At 38.0% G+C, this 22,159-nt stretch overlaps 1 protein-coding gene across 1 annotated transcript in view; it reads right to left on the minus strand.

The window, feature by feature from the left end:
- The window catches only part of GPC3 (glypican 3), a 413,275-nt gene that overhangs the window by 369,779 nt on the left and 21,337 nt on the right, over positions 1–22,159 (minus strand). Inside the window, exon 2 of the mRNA XM_012764774.2 lies at positions 10,549–10,710. Within this exon, the coding sequence (XP_012620228.1) occupies positions 10,549–10,710 (162 nt within the window). The remainder of the gene's footprint in view (positions 1–10,548; positions 10,711–22,159) is intronic.

The following is a 22,159-nucleotide window of genomic DNA, read 5'->3' on the forward strand; positions in this document are numbered from 1 at the left end:
AGAGAGGGTTATATTAATAACATGAAACATCCACATTACTAAGTATGGGGTGGTCTCTAAATGCTATATTTCTATTGTATTACAGAAATAGATTATTGACATGGAAAGATGGCTATATTACATGAAAAATCAGCATAATCCATTCTTGAAAAAAAACATTAACACAAGAATAAAAATATGCCAAAATGTTAATAGTGGTTATTCTCTGGTGGATAGAATCTGGGTCATTTTATTTTCCACTTCTTTATTTCTTTCTGGTTTTTCATTTTCTCTAATAAAAAAAGGTAGTGCTCATTTGTGTAGTAAAAACTTGTTTTAAAAAGAGAATATCCTGAAATAAAATTTGCTCTGTTACTTTCAGGGCTCACAGTAATCAGGAATGAATAAATAATCTATTGGCCTCTAGAAACTGACCTTAACAAATAGATAAGGATGCTTTCTAATCAACCTATTGATTGTTGATTACTTTTTTTTTTTTTTTTGAGACAGTGTCTCACTCTGTCGCTCCAGCTAGAGTGCCGGGGCATCATCATAGCTCACTGCAACCTCAAACTCCTGGGCTCAAGTGATCTTCCTGCTCAGCCTCCCAAGTAGCTGGGACTATAGGTGTGCACCACCACGCCTGGCTAATTTTTCCCTATTTTTTAAGTAGAGATAGGGGTCTCGCTCTTGCTCAGGCTGGTCTGGAACTCCTGACCTCAAGCAATCCTCCCACCTCAGCCTCTCAGAGTACTAGGATTACAGGCGTGAGCCACTGTGCCTGGCCAGATTGTTGATTTCTTAATGCACACTGAAAATTTTATTTAAAAAAATAGTCTTTTAAATCAGTTAATCATTCCTCCCTATAATTTTGTTTACACTATTCATTTTTCCGACAAGTCCTTTTTACAACTGAAGTCACCTTAGTCCTACCTATATCTGATCAACTTCCTATACCTAGATCAAATTCCAATTTATTAGAGTTAATAAAGGAAGTACAACTGTAAACAGATATGAGAAAGAATGAGAACCTTAATCTTAGACTTCAAAAAGTATCAATGGTTGCCATTTATTGAGCACCTATTACATACCAAGCAATATGGTAAATGCTTAACATACTTTATGGCATATTTTCACAACAACTCTGTAAGGTTGTAATTATTATCCCCACTTTGTAAAAGTGGGTTATATAACTAGTGAGCAAAAGAAGTATTTGAATTCAGGAGTGTTTTGATTCTAAAGACAACTTATTCTGCCATTTTGCTTTCCACTAAAATATCAAACATAAAACTCTAGCTGAGGAAAGGTAAGGTTATGTGACTGGTCCCCAAATTAGAGGCACCAGCAACAATGTTAAAAGAGAACACATAGTAATGTAGGAGAGGAATATAGAATTTAGAATTCAGCATTCTTGGGTCAAGCAACTCCACTATATAGTATTGGGTTAACTTGTCTAAGTTATCAAACTCTCTTAGTTTTAGTTTCCTCATGGGATTAATATCACCTTTATGAAGGAATGCTGGGAAAATCAAAATCAATACAAATATGTCTGCTTATTACATAAGAGACATTCAAGAAAAGTTAACTTCTTTTCCCTTTAGGTTATTGCGAAAGGGTGGTAGGCCACAGGAAAACATATTTGAACAAGCTGACAGGTGTTACCATTGTCTTGATTCTTGTTCACAAGGTGCAAATCTGTCACACTGAACCTTGTTTATAGTGTTCTATGAAGAGCCTAGGTGATGCTGGAAGAAAAGACAACCAGCAAGCCTGAGAGTGGTCAGGCCAGAAGCAGAGGCAGAGGCAGGAGTAGGCATAAGATGCTCTATCTCAGTGGGCAAGCATTAACCCATTATGTAGACTTTTAAGACCTTACATTTGAGTAGATTTTAAAACCTAGAATTAAATGCTTCAGGCAACTGGTTCTATCTTTTCTATTTCATCATAGTGGTTGTTGCAGGGGAAAGGGAAGAGTCGGAAATTTGTTTCTATTAATATGACTTACTCTAATTCTATGTGAGTGTGTGTGTGCACACATGCATGTGTGTTCATTCACTTACTGTCTACTGTCTCACCTGGGGATACAGGGGTGTGGTAGAATAGACATAGATCCTACTCACAGAGAGCTCATTCTCTAGTAAAGAAGAAGCATGCAAATCAAAGAACCACATATACATATGTACCATTGCAAACTTGGTAAGTGCTAGAAAGGAAAAGCACAGGTTCCCAGCAGAAGGAAGAAAGTGGACCCTTGCGTAATTCAATGATTATATTTTAGTTAATTGGGTTCAGAACTAATGCTAAAGAACTTCAACCAAAGGAGGGGAGCATCATAAGCATTCTGATCACTTTTCAATATTTTTTGTTCTCCTTCCTCTACTAATGCAACCCAATGAAATCAGAGTCCCCCTTTGTTGGTTAGATCTAGAGGCTGCTACATTAACTCATTCAGACCACTAGAGGACCATTTCGAAACTGTATACTATATAGTCTTAAATACACACACACACACACACACACACACACACACACACACACACAGAAAGAGAAAGGAAGAAAACACAAAAAATGTTACAAGAAGTTGTCGGTGAATGATAGGATTATGAGTGGGCATATGAAAGCATTTTGACATTAATTATAGTTATATTAAAACATAAAAAAACATGTGTATGTGCCAGATATGTAGCATTCAATACCACAAAGCAAAGATATATGTCATATACAATTATACTTATAAATGAACAAGAGGAAATAATAAAGACAGTGGCTACCATGCATTTGATTCCTATAAGCCAACATAGGGCTGAGTTCTTCACAGCCCTCATCTGATTTAACCCTCTTTAATTAATGGTTCAAAGAGAAGTGACTTGGCATTGGTCACAAAGAGAGGAAAGAGCAGAGCTGGGACTTAGACCCCAGCCTGCCTGAAGCCAGAGTACATGTCCATCACACTATATCCCTCTGCTTCCCTCTAGCCCTTTCAAGAGGGAAGGCTGAGTGAGAGGTTATAGGGCTAGCCCAGCAGTCCAAAAAGGCTGGTATCTAGTAGGCAATTAATAATTTGAATTTGAATTTAATTGAGAAAAAGATGTGTACTGATTAACCTAACTCTCTCAGCTGCCCTTCTCTTTGATCAAGAGCCATGTCTATTTGGAGAATTCAGAAAGGCAATCTCCTCCAAGAACTTCTACCCTCTAGTTAGAATTAATCTTTTTCAACCCCACATTCCCATACAGAGGTGGATTTCCTGTGAAACTAATGAAACTTGAACTACAGGGACCCACATTTGCACTCCCTCTCTCAAAAGAGCCACAGGCATTTTGTATTTTAAATTTTGTCTTATTTTTTTCCTAAAGAGAGCCACCAAATTGTATAAGCTTTGAGCCCCACAAAACCTGGATCCATCCCTACTCCTCACAGAAAACTGCTAAAGTTTTTCTTATAGCATTTCTCCTAGGATGCCTTGTACTCAAGTTATTTATGTATAAATTTCTTGGTTTCTGAATTTTGAGCTTCTCAAAGGTTAACATGAGGTGGTTTTTCTTTTTGAATCTCCTATAATACCTGCCTTGAAACATGCTAGTTACTTGCTCAGCAAATGTTTTCTAATTAAAGACAAGAAGAATTCTCTTGTAAGAAAGAAAACTGGAATTGAGGAGACTTCCCATGACCATGAAGCAAAATACACAAAGGCTCAGTAACATATACAGAGCACTGTGTTAAGGGCACTGGCTATGGAGCTGTACTTTCTGGGTTCGATTCCTGTCTCTGTGATTTATTGGCCATGCTGTTTTAGACAAGTTGCTTAATCTCTCTAAGCCTTCACTTCTTCAGTGGTAAAATGAGGCTAACTAAAGTATTCACCTCACAGGGTTGTTATGAGATTTAAATGAGATAATATAAACAAAACACTTTAGAATAGGAAATGTTTCATTCATCTCTCACTGACTTAGTACATGTTCAGAAAGGAGGTTTCTAATCCTCACCCAAGCCCTCAACTTTCTTCTCTCCATACCAGCCTGCCTACCTCCACCTAGATTCATTCAAACCCAGCCAAAATGCCCCCAGAGCCTGCACTCTTAATCATTACACTCCATTGCAAAAGAAACTAATGGCGTGAAACCCAGTTGTACCTTTGCTAGTAGGCTAGATGTGAGCTGATGGAGCCTGGAACTGAAACCAGAGGAGGAACGAAAATCAGAAGGCATCTGTATGTGATAAATGAGACAACTGAGACCCAGAGAGGGTAAAGGGGAATGAAATGTGGGAAAATGACATGAGGACGTATGAAGGAAGAAATAACACCTGGTGACTGAAAGGTGGGATGAAGGAAAAGGAGTACAAATGCGCACCTCAGCCCCTGGAAGCATTTCACAGTCAATAGAAAGAAAGGTGCTTTTAATTTCCACATTGCCATTTCCAGCTTAGAGGAAAATTGTTTCTACCTCCACTTTACTGACAGGAGAATTCAAATCTCTCAAACATATGCTTCATTACTCCGATATCAGGTACTGCAACTCAGTGAGACAGAAAGAGGAGGAGGAACATATGTTTTCAGAAAGTAAACAAATCCCAGTGGGGGAGGGGTGGGGCATAATCACTCTAGGCAAAAGTGGTATTTCTCCTGGAAGCTTCTAGAGGGCAGGGACAATTTCCCTTTAATTTGCTTTGTTGTGCCCACTAGTGAGAAAGGTAGGCAGTAGTGATGACTGCGAGATCCAAGATTTGAGCCCTATAGAATCAAAGGCCATGGGCTGAGGTAAAAAAAAAAGGTTCATCTGCATAATCTCCTCACCTCACAGGTTGGCCCCAGAACAGTCACCGCCCGCACACTGAGTCATTTTACTAAGCCCCTTTTATTAAACAGTTTTCAGCCTAATGAGTGACTTTTCTAAATCAATAGAGGGCAGAGGAAAGGTTTAGAACTCCCCCAGCCTCTGGCTCTGCTAAAGCCACAGAATTTTGAAACCGAATTGAATCCAAAAGTTCTTAGTTGAAAACTGAAATGGCTTTAAACACCCAGTTCCCATTTGTTTTTCCAATAGCACTAATAATTAAAGAATTGCATTTTTTAAAACTTTGTAACCAAAATATGTCTTTGAGTCAGTGCCATGAAAGTCCACTAATTAAAGCCAGCATCTTCTGGGCTCTGATGAGAAATTCACCCTTTTATAATGGGATTACTAGAGCTTTGCTGTACAGATGAGTGGTTTGATTAATAATTTACATTTTTGAGGATATATAACCTCACTCATGGTCATGGTTTGCATTCCTAAAATTCTTCTATTCAGTTTAATGCTATTATATTTAGCCCTGGCAAATGAATTAAGTTCTGATTAGACATCAATGTAATTGTTCTCTCCTGTATGTTATTTTCAATGAAGAAAGGGTTGTGACAGACCGGCCAGCAGTTTGAGCAGAGGACACAGTGGGGCTCAGCCTGCACAGAGCTGGAGCGTGGGCAGGAGAATTGTCAGGCTAGTCAGGGGGAAAAAATTGTGAAATGGAGAAAAATGGCTCAGTGCTCACTTAAAACCCCCACTACATTATAAAAACTAAATTAACAAATGATTGAATCTCAAAAACATGTTTATCAACATTCAAGGAATTATTTAGTCACATATTAACTGTGAAGGAAAAAAGCTTTGCTTGAATAATGTCCCCTAAACAGTTATTTCAAGCAGAAATGACTGGAGAAATTGCTCTGAGCTGATGGAAAAAGGGTGTTCTAACCAAGGTCAATTTTATTTAGGGGGAGTGGGAGAGACAGGAATCTGACAGAAAAGAGTATAAAAACTGCCAAGAGCTGATGGAAACAGAAAACAAGGGAGAAGAGCAACAGAAGCAGCCTAGAAACAACGCTCCCCTCCCCATTCAGAGACGTCTTTTTCATCTCCTCCATAGAAAGCACATAGAAGAGATGCAAGCCTGCCAATACCAGGTGAGGATTAACTGATGATCTCTAGCCTTAGCACCTTTTCCTTCCCTCTGCCATGATAGTGTGGACCAGAGAATGCAGTTATAATATGGCCTGCACACAACAAACCCTTCTTGATCTAGCCACTTGTTCATATGAGAAATATACCAGATACATACACGCCAGAAGAGAAACTTCGGGAAGTTGAGAAAAGGATTGCCCCTGGTAGTATTGACATTTCAAACAACACAGCTTCACATCCAAGAGTGCATAAAATAAATCCCTTTTTCGAAGAGTCCTTTGCCTAAATACTCTCTCACCTGTGTGCTGGAGCTGTTTGTATCTATATCATCTGTATGTGGCAAAAGTTGTTAAAGTACATCATGAACTCCAGCCTTGTCTAGGTTAATGTCTGTAACGATAATCTATCATTTATTTGGCACCACCTGGTGTGAAATAGTGAGCTGTCCAGATAATACATGCATAGAGTGTTTTACAGTTTTCAAGACACTTTCACATATGCTATCTCTACTTTATGAGATAAGCAGGACTTTAATTTTTATTCCAATATTACAGATAAGAAAACTGAGCCTATTAGAGTCTAAATGACTGCCCCAAATAATAAAGCTCATAAATGCAGATCTAGAATTCAAACTCAGATTTTCTGACTCCCAGTCTAGTGTTTCTTCCATTGCTCTTAAGCACCAAAAAATCTTTTTTAGCCATTTAAAATGGAAATATTAAGGATAGTGAACATAATTTGATCTTTCCTTACTGACTTGCAACTGTCATTATGAATATGAATTATGGGACCTACTATAATATAGTAAGTAGGCTACTGAGGCATGTATGGATATACCCCTCTATTAAATGCCCCAACTGCCACATTTAGTGAGTTCTTGAGTCTACATTTAGGTCCTCCACCCTCACTGTCAATTCTAACTTTTTGCTGCTCATCTATGTACCTCTCCTTAGCAGTTTCCCACAACCCTTCTACTTAACTGCTTATCCACTACTGACTAGAAAGCCAGAAAATCAAGCTTGTAAAGATGGTACATAAATTTAGAACAGTAGTAGGCTCGAAGCAAGGACCCAAAGAGCTCTCAAATGTGTCTATATACAACTATACAATCAGGAGCTCTGTGGAGGTTTCGGTGTGCAGAGATGTTTTCTGCTTAACCACTATTTTCCCTTTCCTTTCCATTCAAGTTGTAGGATAGGCAACTTCCAGAAAAAGCACTGTTCTCATTCAATATCAGTGGCACCTGGGGGGAGACTAGAATCATCCAACATATAGACAAGACCTGGACTTACCCCAAATGTTTCCTGATATTACAAGGAAAGTCATAAGGAAATTCTAGAAAGAAAACAGAACTCAAAAGGCTTAAAGCTGTAGTGGTAGTGGAGATATGATGAAAAATTCAAAATTCTATCCCATTTTTTCTCACAAAGACCACAAATCCTACAACTTCTTAATTTCATTTTATATCAAGCACACCAAGAACAAGTAAAGCCATGTCACATGATGGCTCTAAAGAAGCTGTGACATCAATGAGTTTCCTTATCAGTAAAATGGAGTTACAGACCTGATAGGGCTGCTGGGAAAATTAAATGAGATAATATGTAAAAGTAAGCATTGTATAGTAGGCACTTAATAAATCTTCACTATTATTATTATCATCATAATTATTATAAGGTAGGGGAGAAGAAAAGGAGAAAGAGGAAGGAAAATCTACTTCTAGTGTAGTTTTTCAAAAAGAATTAATTAAGCAGAAAAAAAACGATTGTGCTGCCCCATTTTACTAAGCACATCTAAGTAAATTAAATTTGGGAAACGAGGCAATACAAAGATTGAAAATAAAGAACAACTTTTTTAATGCTTCAATCATTATCAAAACAACATTAGCAATAGAGCACTCCAACCACTGTAGCAAAGGGCCCCAGGCTTATTTATGAGGGCAAAGGCTTCCTGCAAACTAAGACATAAAATCCAAATCAAGGCAGTAAGGATTGCTTGTAGAACTGTGCACATATTTGCAGAAAGCACTCACTGCTTAAATACTCCCAATGTGGACTAGTGAAAGAATCCTAAAGAGACTATGGATCTAGGCCAAGATCAAGATGAGCCTTCGTCAACTACACGTGGTGGAGAAAATAGCTCACAAAAGCTGCCACATCAAATTTCATATGAACGAAATATTAAAGCGATTTTCTTACTAATTCGGTCTATCAGAATCTTGGGGAGGGGATGTATTTTAGGGAAAAACATAATTGTGCCCTCCAATTTCAATTCATTGGAATAATAAATAATTATAAGAAAAAACAAAGTAGATGCTCTCTTTTTCTTAGCAATTAATAATACATCATCTTATAGTGGTCCCTGGTTTTAAGCCTTGTCTCTTCAAAAGTTTGCTACTAAAAGGATTTAGGAGCAATGTCTCCCCAAGCATGGTATAAGTGCCTTGAGGTCCAGGACCATAGTTTATTTTTTCTTATGGGGTTTATTTTTTCTAAAAGTGAGGTAGGAAAAGAGTGAGAAAACAGAGTGAAAGAAAATAAAGAATGAGTGTATATGGTGACAAGGCAGAGGGTACCAGCAACAATGAGCTCAGACAGCATTTAGTTGTCTCCATGTTCCTTTGCTAGGGCTGTCCTTCTTCCCATCCCCACAATTTGAGAAAGAAATTAAATTTGTGTGTGTGTGTGTGTGTGTGTGTGTGTGTGTGTGTGAGAGAGAGAGAGAGAGAGAGAGAGAGAGAGAGAGAGAGAGAAACTAGTAGGTGCTGCTTCTACTTTCTATCCTCTGTTCATAGAACTAGTGTTCAGCCTCCATGCTACAGCAGCCATATCTAGAAGCTAATCCAATCAAAATCTTGCCAGAACTTCTTTTCTCTCTTAATATCATGTTGTTCCAAACCTAGAAAACACAGTATGTACAGTATAGGACTAGATAGAGATATAAACATTGATACCCAGGGCCCTCAGATGGACGGCCACATCTGGTACTTTGCATGTAAGCATACCACTGGGATCACTCTACCACCCTCCTCCAGCCAGGCAATGATTGTAAGGTAACATCTGTGAACTAGGTTATTCTGGGAATTAAACAAATCATTAATACTCTATCCTAAAGAAGCACCTTGATGACCCAAAGAGTAAGATTTAGCTCTCTGCTTCAACCCAATTCTCATGTCACATCACTTCTTATCACTCCACTTTCATCCAACAGATCTACTCCAAAACCAATCTAAGAAGTACATGAATGGTACATGTATTTTTAAAATCAGCCTAAATTATTCATTCTATCACCAAAATGTTAGTCTCAACAAACTCTTCACAAGAGTCTGACTGCATAAATAGATTAACAAATACTTCAAGCTTATATATTATACTTCATATAATCAACCTACATCCCCTGAGGCTTTGACCCAAGAAACTGTTGTGAATGTATGCTTTATTAGCTAATTTGAATAATTTTCTTAGCTAATTCTAAGAATTTCATTATAATACACAAAATAAGCTATAATCAACCCACCTTGTAATTCAAAGAGGTTAATTCTTACAAAGGTGCCATAAATCTAAAGCTTTACAATGTCAAGTAGTCAGAAGAGTTATTTTTCTATCTGACACCAATCCTTTCTTTTGGGGGTGAGAAAAGGCCACTGATTCTGTCTGCTTGAGGAGGGATAGAAGAAAGCCTCAATATCCAAAATTAATTTTCCCAGTGACAGGAGGCAGCCCACTGAGGTAGTGGAAAGTATAGACTCTAAAAGCCAGGCTGCCTGGGTTCAAACCTTGCCTTCACCATTTATTTATTGGTTGTGTGGCCTTGGGCAAGTTATTTAAGCATTCTGGCCTTAGGTTTTCATCCATAAAATGGGAATACTAATACCTACCCATAGGTATAGTGTGATAATTAAATGAATTAATACATGTAAAACACTGAAAGGAGAGCCTAGTACATAGTGTTATATCAGTGTTTGCTATCGTCACTACTATCGTTTGTCATCATCATCATCTCGCCAGCTGGGTCTTTGAATTGAGAAAGGTCCTGCTCTGATAATCCTACAAGTTAGCAAGGAGAAATGTAATTTCTTACCCATTCTGACAATGGCTCAACAGCTTCTTTCACAGTAATATACAGGCATGGTAAGAACTGAGATTCACAAAGAGAGGAAAGGTAACCACTCACACAAATGGGAAAGTATCAGGCCAACAAGCCAGTTTCTCCCTTTTATGATGAAATGGTCCTAGTGGTCAGAAGGAGTTTATGTGTGTTCCACAAGTATTTAACTCACTCCTGGAGAAAACTGGGCTCAGTACTTAAGGAAACCTTTTTCATTTTTCAAACAAGTCTTAATGGACTAGCTGAAAGTATTATTTATTCTTTCTATGGAGATTTATAACCTTTACATACAGGTAAACAGAATGTCCTTGGACAATGATTTTTGACAATACCCACCTTTCCAAAAATTGAAATGAAGCTTCTCTAAAAACTGTTTTTCTTTAACCAGAATCTCTCACTGGGAGGTTTTTATATGAAGCACTAATGCTGGAATAATAATTTATAAATTATATTCAGTATTTGAAAGCCAAGTACCCAAATAATGATGCCATTGAGCAACACATCTAAAATGATCCCCAGAACTCACCTTGGAAAACCGCAGCATTCTGAATAATTAAGAACTTGAGCTCCATACTTGCAGACTGGAGCAGTTGTTCCATGTTCAATCGTGCTGTTAGTTGGTATTTTTCTTCCATCTTTCTTGAGCAGCATGTTGGGCCCTTGGGGAGACATACTTGCAAATCTGATCCTGAAACAAACAAGGTTTTCATGTTTCAGTAAGCAGAATCTCTCTCTCTCTCTCTCACTCACACACACACACACACACACACACACACACACGGGAAACAGCAAAACAATATGCATCTTTTAAAATAAAGTAAAATCTTCATTACTCAAAATTAGCATTTATCTAACTAATCCTTGCTTCTTCACAATTGTCCTTATGACTGATTCTTTTTGAATAACCATCAGAATTAATTACCTAGATTTGACTCATAAATTCTGCATAAACTAATTTATAGCACCAAACACACATCATTGAACACCGATATTTAATTTTTCTGTTAAAAGATCAATCTTCACTCCTATAATTTATTTTTTCTGATTATAATTTATGAATGAAAAGACAACCAAGAAACAATTTTCAAAAATCCAGTTATGATTTCTAAATGAAATGTATGTCTGACCAACTCAATGTTGTGTTTCCAGATAAATGATCAAAAACATCAATATCATATCAAAGCTTTGTTGTTATTGTCAGAGTTTTAACAAAAGGTCTGGAGCAAGATACAAGTCATTCAATAAGTATTTATTTGGTGCCTAATATATGCCAAACACTGTGGTAACAAAATATTTTCAAAAAGTTTATAAAACATAGTCCCTGCCCTCATGGAGCTTACATCCTGGGAGACAACAAACAAAAACATAAACGTAATGTCAAATGGTGATAAGTACTATAGGGAAAATAAAACAAAGGAAGGAAGGAAAAACTAATTGTATATCCATATATTGGAATTCTATTTAGCCATAAAAAGGAATGAACTATTGAAACATGCTACCACATGGCTGAACCTCAAAAATGTTATGCTAAGTGAAAGAAGTCAGATCAAAAAAAGTACATACTCTATAGTTCCATTTATATGTCTAGAAAATGGAAACTAATCTACAGTGACAGAAAAGAGTTCTGTGGTTGTTAGGGGAGATGGAGGCCAGGGAGGTGTGGGAGGAAAGGTATACAAAGGGTAGTGAAGAAACTTTTGAGAGTGATGGATATGTTCAGTATTTTGATGGTGATGATGGTTCCATGAGTGTATAAATATGTAAAAATTATCAAATCGTACCTTAAAATATGTATAGTTTATTATGTATCAACTATACCTTGATAAAGCTGTTGATTTTTTTAATTTTTAAAGAGCAAAGTAAGGGAGATATGGAATGTGGTGGTTGCAGGGACTATTCTATTTTATATAGGGTAATGAGGGAAGGCTTCTTTCATAAGATAACATTTGAGGAGAGGTGTGGGAGGTGAGGGAGAATCTTATGATTTTATATCCTCTACCAATATTAGTAAATATTAGGGCTCAATTAATATGAAGTCCAATCTCCTTCCTTCCTGCAACTTCTGTTACTCAAACGCTCTCTTCAATAAGCATTTGTTGAGTGCCTCTGTGGTAACCATGAAAATTTACACCTCAGATCTCCTACCGTGGGGAAATATAATTGACTAATGGTCCCAACTGCTGCCCTCTGAATTCACCACCATTTTGTGCCTAGGCCACAGTCCCTATGGACTGCTCCCACCCAATGACTGAGCACAGCAAAGATACTAAGTCTGGTGACACAGGACTTTGCTCACAGGGGACTTTGGCTTGAGGACTCCTCATAGACCCCCAAAATGTTCTTAAAACTCCACTCTAGTCTAGGATTCTTCCTACTCAGCCTTCCTTTCTTTTCTTCTCTCCTCCACAGGACTCCAATCTGCACTATGGTCTGATGACTCTTCCACCCTCCTCACTTTCCTTCCATAAGTGTTTTTCCCAATAAATCCCCTGCACGTCTAATTCTTTATTGGATTAGATGCTAATCCAATTGGCATCTGCTTCTCAGAGGACCAAGTCTAACGTATCTTCTATGTACCAGGCATTGTGCCACATGCTGGAGGTACAACTTTGAACAAGAGTGATTTGGCCCTTACTCCCAAGAAGCTCACTGTCTAAAGAGATTAGCAAAAATAAATACTGAGTGCATAGTACATGAGCACCATAAAGCAACATAGGTAGAATCATAAAATGTGTATATGGGATATAAGGATGACTCCCTAAAGTTTCATAAGGTCCTCAACAAAGTACAGTTCAATAAGTCTCACTGAAGTAAGGCTAGAAAGCATATTCAGACATTTTAGACAGCTTTTTAAAAGAATTGTTTTTTTTTTAAAAGGAGGGGGGACTAGTTAGCTTTAAGTTACTAAAAAATTTATTTTTATTACAACATCTTATTTCCCTAGGAATTTAGTTGATGATGTCCTTAATGTATGTGTCCAAGTTTTCTTAATTTAGGAATGAAAGTCATCAAGTTTTGCCTCACATAGTATCACTGTTGGAGCCTAAGGTATTGACTCCAAGTTCTCCACTTCACCCTCCTCAAGGGGGTTGCTGACAAAAATAGTAAAGGAGAGCACAAATAATACATATCACCAAACCTAATCCAGCACTACAATTTATAGTACTGGATGGAAAGGTGATATTTAATGTCAAAATACAATTTGGGGGCTGGAGACACAGAGTTCAGATTTATCTCCTATAAATGTCAATCTCATATACAAGTCTTAAACTGATTTTAAATGTGGTCTAAGCTTAAAGATTTGATGACTATTTTCAGAAAAAGAAAAAAAAACAGAGCTAGTTCTAGCTCACTGTGTTCTTTCTACATGAGGTTACAAAATGTAATGCTATTCTAAGAGCAGGAACTGATGCAGTTTACTGGACCAAGAAGTGAAAGAGTCCCCTTGGGGAAAAGCAGCTAATCTAAATTTAAACGAGGTTGGTTGGGACACACATGTAGATATGAAAAATCCTATATAGCAGATACCTTCCATATACAAAGTTCCTGTTCATTTAGCAAGGTTTTATTCACTTTTTTGGTAAACTGATGCCTAAGTAGTGTGTGTTTAAAATAACTCTATTTAAATAAGTTAATAAAACTAATTATTGTGATTAATTTTATAATCATAGATTATAGATAAAATCCTTTGTGTTTCTCAATTTGCATTGGTGATGACTTCCAGTTTTCAGGTTCACTTTATTTGGCAGGGTAGCTATTCACATTGTCCCTATTCCCACTGATGGGAGTTATAAAAGGGCTCAGATCTTTTATCTGTGATGTGCTATGAGTTGCTCAGACATTATAACAGCAGTCCCCAACCTTTTTGGCACTAGGGATCCATTTCATGGAAGAAAATTTTTCCATAGACTGGTTGGGGGTGGTTTCCAGATGATTCAAGTGCATTACATTTATTGTGCAGTCAAACCTCTCTGCTAACGATAACCTGTATTTGCAGCTGCTCCCCAACACTAGCATCACCACCTCAGCTCCACCTCAGATCATCAGGCACTAGATTATCATAAGGAGCATGCAATCTAGATCCTTTGAATGCGCAGTTTATGGTAGGGTTCATTCTCCTATGAGAATCTAATGCCACCGCTGATCTGACAGGAGGCGGAGCTTATGTGGTGATGCAAGTGATGGGGAACAGCTGTAAATACAGATGAAGTTTCCCTTGCTCACCCACTGCTCACCTCTTGCTGTGCAGCCAGGTTCCTAACAGGCCACAGACTGGTACTAGTCCATGGCCCAGGAGTTGGGGACCACAGCATTAGAAGGTAACGAATTGTTGCTCAATGTACCTACATAGGCCCAGGACTGACTCTTTGAATTACCAAGACTTGACATCAGTTTTGTTTGCCTTTGATATGGTAATTCATAAAGAAACTTAGAGCTTGCATAGTGCACCCCTTCCCTGAGTTGGTCAAGTCTCATCATTGTATAAACTACCACCACCTCAAGAATCAGTTTAGCCAAAAATCTTTAAAGGAATAAACCTCAAATGAGAACTTTTGGGAAAACATGTCAGATGTCATGAAGAAAGGTGTATGTTATATCCAAATAAAAGTGGCTGTATCACAATATTTATCCTCCCTCCCTGTTATCACTGCTTGGTTAATCAATGAACTGGTACAATTGATCTAGGGGCTAGAGTTAGCTATAGATTTGAGGAAATAAAACATCCATAAACTGATTAAGAATTCAGAATTCCAAAGTAGGAAGGGGAAAATATATATGTCAAAGGGAAAATATTTTGTTTTAAGTAAATTTCATAGAATTCACAGTCTAGCTTTAAAAATAATCCTCATTACAAGATAGCATATAGAACAATGAGGGCAGGAGAGATAGACATGCTTAAATGAGATGACAATAATGAAATATAACCATTTCAATGCATGGATATGTGTGTGAAAGAATCAAAACAGAAAGAAATAGTAAAACAATTGAGAAGGAGTCCTCATCAACTAAATAAAATCTTACCCTGGGAACTGAATCCCAAATGGAATGAATAAAAAATAAAACCAAGAGCAAATGACTAAGGAGGTAAACTGAGAACTGGTACATACTTACATGAATAAAAGCAGGAAAGTCAATTCAAGAAATAAGATGCAACCTCCAAAGACATAGTAAATATGAAAGCAGTCTTTAAATACACGAGGGACAAAGGGAGGTTAAAGGAAAATAGCCCCTTTATTAGATGGAGAGGAAAAGTAATCGTGGACTACAGTCATCAAAGAGGGGTGCTCACTTTTTTTTGGGGGGGGGAGTAAAAATTGAATTCATCTGGGAAAATGGGAATAGAGACAAGCAATATAGCCTGGGATAGAGATAAGGAGAAGACTTAGCAATTGACTATTCAAATGAGCCAGAAAGGTTCAGCTCTTTAGGGCTTAATAACTTGCATTCCCAGATTCTGAAAAAAATTAACTGAAGTCATTACAGGGCTGCTAGTTCCCATTTATTTTGAAGGATTAAAAAGTACCTTCATACTATAATCTCCTCTCCTAGACTATAAGTCCCTGAAGAGCAGAGAATGACTCCCATTTCCTTTGGGATGCCCCGTCGATTCCATTCAGCCCTGTGCACATAGTGTTGAATTAATGAGGGCTGTAGACTGAGAACACTAGCAAAGAACTTTGTGTCTGTCTGTATCTAAAAAGAGGGAGTGCAGTCAAATGCTCTACCACTGAGCTATATACCATACCATGCTCATGGGTCAGCAGAATCATCATTGTTAAAATGTCTATACTACCCAAAGTGATCTACAGATTCAATGCAATCCTTATTAAAATACCAACATCATTTTTCACAGATCTAGAAAAAATAATCCTATGCTTCATATGGAAACAGAGAAGACCTCCGTATAGCAAAAGCAGTCTTAAGGAAAAAGAATAAATTGGAAGGCATCAATTTACCAGAATTCAAGCTACACTACAAGGCTATAGTAACTAAAACAGCATATTACTGCCACAAGAACAGAGACATAGACCAATGGAACAGAACCAAGAACCCAGATATAAAACCATCCTCATATAGCCAGCTAATCTTTGACAAAGCAGACAAAAATATACATTGGGGAAAAGAATCCTTATTCAATAAGTGGTGCTGGGAAAACTGGATAGCCACATGTAGAAGACTGAAATAGGATCCGCACCTTTCACCTCTCACAAAAATCAACTCACGGTGTATAACAGACTTAAACCTAAGGCATGAAACTGTAAGAATTCTAGAAGAAAATGTTGGAAAAACTCTTTTAGACATTGGCCTAGGCAAAGAATTTATGAAGAAGACCCCACAGGCAATCACAGCAACAACAAAAATAAATAAATGGGACCTGATCAAATTAAACAGCTTCTGCACAGCCAAGGAAACTATCACAAGAGCAAACAGACAACCTACAGAATGGGAGAAAATATTCACATGTTACACATCCGATAAAGGGCTGATAACTAGAATCTATATAGAACTCAGGAAAATCAGCAAGAAAAAAATCAAACAACCCTATCAGAAGTGGGCAAAGGACATGAACAGAAACTTCAAAAGAAGATAGACTAACGGTTAACAAACATATAAAAAAATGCTCAACATCTCTAATCATGGGAAACGCAAATCAAAACCACAATGAGATATCACTTATCTCCAGTGAGAATGGCCTTTATCAAAAAGTCCCCAAAAAACAAATGTTGGCATGGATGCGGAGAGATAGGAATACTCATACACTGCTGGTGGGACTGCAAACTAGTACAACCTCTATGGAAAACAGTATGGGGATTTCTTAAAGAACTAAAAGTAGAACTACCATTTGATCCAGCAACCCCATTTCTGGGCATCCACCCAAAGGAACAAAAGACATTCTATAAAAAAGACATCTGCACTAGAATGTTTATAGCAGCACAATTCACAATTGCAAAGATGTGGAAACAACCCAAGTGCCCATTAATACACGAGTTGATTAATAAAATGTGGTATATGTATACCGTGGAATACTACTCAGCTGCAAAAAACAATGGTGATCTATCACCTCTTGTATTATCCTGGATAGAGCTATAGCCCATTCTACTAAGTGAAGTATCACAAGGATGGAAAAACAAGCATCACATGTACTCACCAGCAAATTGGTATTAACGGATCAACCCTTAAGTGCACATATAGTAGTAACATTCATTGAGTGTCAGACAGATGGAGGGGGAGGAGGGGATGGGTATAATCACACCTAATGGGTGTGGTTCACACTGTCTGGGGTATGGAGATGCTTGAAGCTCTGACTCAGGTTGGTCAAAGGCAATATATATAACTTAAACATCTGTACCCTCATAATATGCTGAAATAAAATAAAAATTTGAAAAATAAATAAAAAAGTAAAAAACGGAGAGGAGACAGATGACCCAGAAATGTTTATATCTGTACACTTAACTTTGACGTTGGAAAAATATTAGAAAATACCATAAAAATCAATTTCTAAATATCTTGAAGATACACAAATAGATCTTTCACTTGAAGGAACTATGAAGTAATTTATTTTGAGATGATGTTTGCTTGCACATTGGGTCCAGTTCTGGGTCCTACAACTGAAAAGCGATATTTGAGCTATGGAAACTTCTGCTTTTAGGGATTATTCCCATGTGTACCTAAATTAGGCACTCTTACCAGTTGCCTCCCCTCCCAGAGGCTAACCACAGATGATCCACAGAAGGCTCTCTCCTGAGGCATATTCTAATGTCAAGAGATCTCTTCAGGCTTGACTACCTGCCTTCTGGACCTCCTTCACAGACTCTTTCCTTTGGGCCCAGTCCTTGCTCTTTCTTGGCTCCATTCAAAGAACTGACATTTTAGTCTGCTACTGGTTTCCCTTAGCCACCTCTCCTAGGACTGGGACTTCAGGTCCTCTTTGCCATGAAGTCCTAGGGTCACTGCATTCACTTGGATACCCCATTCCAGGACTGACCTCTGCCCATAATCAGAACTGGAAAGCCAATAATGTGTATGGGGCTGTTTAAATTTGTCAGTTCTATTGGATTTTATTTCAAGTCAGTAAGTATTAATTGCCTGGAGGTCAACATCATCATAGGCACTAGTGGGTAGTAAAGAGCAAAGGCATTTATGGCTCCTCAGGTCAAGGTGCTTACAATTTAATCCTAGCACCACCACTTGCTAGCTGTGCCCCAACTTCTACCTGCCTTTTTGCCCTTATCTATAAAATTGGATTATCAGTAGTACTTACTTTATAGAGTTATTGCAAGGATTAAGTGAGATAATGCATGTAAAGCTGTTAGCCTTCTTGGTACAAAGTAAATATCCAATATGTGCTAATTACAATTAAAGAAATGAAAAATAATTCATGCCAAGAGATAATAATTTCACATACAAAAATAGCTACAAAACAGTAAAAGTTGGTATATGGTTATGTGATAAAATATGCAGTATATTTTCTGAGGTGATGGAAATAGTCTATATTTTAATTGGGGTAATGGTTACATGGGTATACACATTTGTCAAAACTCATTAAGCTCTTCATTTAAAATGGGTGCATTTTTTGTTTGTAAATTATATCTCAAAACAGTTTATTAAAATATGCAATACAGACAATATTTTCTAGATAAGAATGCTCACCATAGGCTCTAGAGGTCAAAGAAGACTTCCAGGGGGAGGTAGGGTTTGAGCTAGACCATAAAAGATAAGAAGGATTTGGAGAGGCCAATGGGTTAAATGTGTTTGGCACCAGTGGACGAGTAGAGGAAGGCTAACATGACTAGAGACAGGCTGGAATCTGGGGCATAGTTAGCTTATCAGGTAAGACAAGTGCAAATTTGAAGGGCCTTGAATGCAGGCAGAGGCCTGTGGGCTTGACCCATAGGTAATAATGGATCACTGGAGGTGCTCAAGCAGAGGCATAATATGATGGAGTGCTGTTTAGAAAGATTAGTCATACGGCTTGAAATTGGGAAATGGACTAAATAACCCCTCAAGGTCACTTCCAGGCCTCTGATTCTCTAATTACCTTTATTATGTTCTATATGTTGGTTATTTTACTAGACTGCAATTTTAGCTAATGACTATAAATTGTCAAAATCACATTAAAAAGCACATTAAAGAATAGAAAAAATATTAATGTAGACCTTGATCCTTACACTTTTCTAAGAGCAGATAAAGCATATTCAAACAGCAACAGAAGTGAATAAATCGTCAGGGCTCAGTAACAATGAAAATTGAAATCTTTTCTACACATATATATACATATATATGATGATTTGACACATTTCATTGCCAAGGTCTGCTTTATGAATGGTAGATTATTTTTTGCTAACAAAGGTACATTATGCTAAAAATAATAATGTAATATCATCATTAAAGTAAAATTAAACAAAGGAATTAATGATATCCAAAACTGGTTGCTTCATGACTTGTAAGGAAAATAATAGATGCCTATTAAAATTATCCAAAGGATTAAGCACAGGTTGCTCTACTATTGAGCCAAAAAAAATACAACAGGCATTTTTAAAATGTATTTTTTTTAAAAAGAGGACAAGTCAATTTGCCATCCAAAAATATTAACTAATTTCCTTAGCATATAATAGTGACTTGCTATTAGAATGATGCCTTTTCCCCTAATTAATCATTATCTAAATCAAATCCTACACGCTCATTTAATTTCTCACTAATCAAGATAGGAATACAGATGAAAGAAATGGCTGCATTTAAAACCAGTGGGGAAAGTGATGACTGCCGGTGGAAGAAATCATCTTAGGGAACCTGGCTGAAGGTTACCCTTCTGTTATTTAGCCTGAAAGAACATGACCTTGCAGAGGGCACACCTGGGTATCAGGAGCTCAGACTTTAAATCAAAGACCATGCCTGGGGCCACCATAGACTCTTCCTCTGTAAAATGCAGACCCAAATGTCGCTACCACACTGGAGTACCGGGAGTTTAAAGAAACCCTGGAGACAAGCCATTCTCTAAGCCTGAGAATTAAAGAATGAATTACCTTTATCTCTACTGCCAACTGTCAACTGCCTATCATTTCATGTCCGGTAAAGGTTGAATTCCCCAGATCACTACACTCTCCCACAAAGAGGTTCTTTCTCCACCACATTGCCAACCAGCAGTCAACATGTGCTCTGGGAATACAAATTTACTGATTATATTCAGCCTGCCAAAGTGGTGAACGATTCATTCATCCAACATTTACTGAATGCCTACTTTGTGACAGGGACTATGCCCAGCCCAAGGGATACGATAATGAACAGGACATGGTCCTTGCCCTGGAGTTCACAGATCAGTCTAGGCAATGGATTCCCAAACTAACTTGAAACCTCTAAGTCATTCTGGATACCCCACTCACACTCATCCACTATAGGCAAATGTCACTAAATCCCACTGATTCTGCTTTTTAAATGTCTCTCATTATTCCCCTTCTTTCCATCGCTGCCTCATCACCTTACCTCCTTTCATTTGGATGACTTCACAAGCCTCCAAACTGGCTTTCCTGCCTCAATACTCTCCTCTACCGAAGCCCCAGAGAGATATTTCTAAAGTACATATCTGATCAAGTCATTTTACTTCTCTAAAAACCTCTGAGAAAATGGAACAAGTGTGCAAGGATGCGAAAGTCGGTGGCATGTTCAGGCACTGCCAAGGAGAGAAGGAAACATGAAGAGGTGGAGAGTGGCAGGGGCCAGATGAGGAGGATAAGCCTTGCTACAAGATGAATCCTAGTTATCTTTGGATTGGATTCCCACAGGAGAGGATGTTCATGGGAGCAGGAGATGCACTCCAAAAGCTTTCTGTGCTTTGAATCCCCATAGCACTCTCCATCCTTTATAAAGACACTTCTCACACTCTCTAACTTGCATCATAATTATATATGCATGCCTTATCTCCACTAGATTTAACTTCCTTGAGGGAAAGACCCTTGAATGACTCATCTTATATCTCAAGGGGTCAACTGTGGTTTGGACTTGATGCTGTCCTTTTTCACTTGGAGGCAATGCCAGAACTTCAAGAGTTCAGTTGTAAAAGAACTGGGTCAGATTAATTGATGCTACTAGAGCAACTTTTAGAAGAACAGCATTCTCTCTCTCTCTGTCTCTCTCTTTCATACACACATCATTGACTACTTAGATGGGGAGGGAACTTCCTAATAAAAAGAAAATTGTGTTGGAGAACGACTACTCTGGAGTTGGGATGCAGAATCTTTTAGTTTAGAATTCTGCCAGAGGGACTAAGCTAAGGTAATTTTTCTGTCTCCCCTAGTCACTTCTTCAATAATTGTTATTCTACTCAGATAAGTAGCTGAGATCTGGTCTTTCAGGAGATGTATAATTTTTATTTTTCAGATACAATCTTTAAATATGCAGACCTGAGGCATAGCTGAGAATTTCAACACCCTAGGCCCAATCTAAATGCTAGGCCCCTCCCCCGTGTATGAAATCACATCAGAGGGAAAAGAGTTCTTCCCTACCAAGGCTAAAATATTATTATCTGCTCTGCTACCAAATCAGCTGTGTGACTTAACCAAGTACCTTCCCAAATCTGGGCCTGTTTTCTTCAGAGATTGGACTAGAGAGTCTAAGTTTCCCAACTGTAGGCCAATCAAAATTCACTGAGCCCATTCTAGACTGGGCATTGGGAGGACATGAAAGAAGCAGAGGACTTGGTTTTGCTCTTTTCAGGAGGTTTTGTCAATAGCACTTGAATATATGTGATAATGGATGTGGGGCCAAGGCAAAGACCAACAGCTCAGCCTTTATAGTGCTGCATCCCAAGTAATAACCACATGCCCCTGTATCTCCAGAGACCAACAAATGCCAGCTAGATTCCTGATGGGATGGCATGCAGTGGTAAAGTGAAAAACTCTGCAATAAGACAGACCAGGATATGAATCCAAATTTGGCCATTTAATAGCTGTGTAATCTTAGGCAAATTAATCTCTGAGCCTCAGCTTCCTTATCTATAGAATGGGGACAATAACACCTACTCTCAAGGTGGTTGTGAAAATGAAATTAAATTCTTACTTAATGTTTCCCGAACACACGCCCCCATTTCCTGCTTCCCTGTTTCGTTCATGTTATTTCTGTCCCTGGAGTGCTTTCCCCCT

The sequence above is a fragment of the Microcebus murinus genome, chromosome X (genome assembly GCF_040939455.1).
Source record: "Microcebus murinus isolate Inina chromosome X, M.murinus_Inina_mat1.0, whole genome shotgun sequence".
Lineage (NCBI taxonomy): Eukaryota > Metazoa > Chordata > Mammalia > Primates > Cheirogaleidae > Microcebus > Microcebus murinus.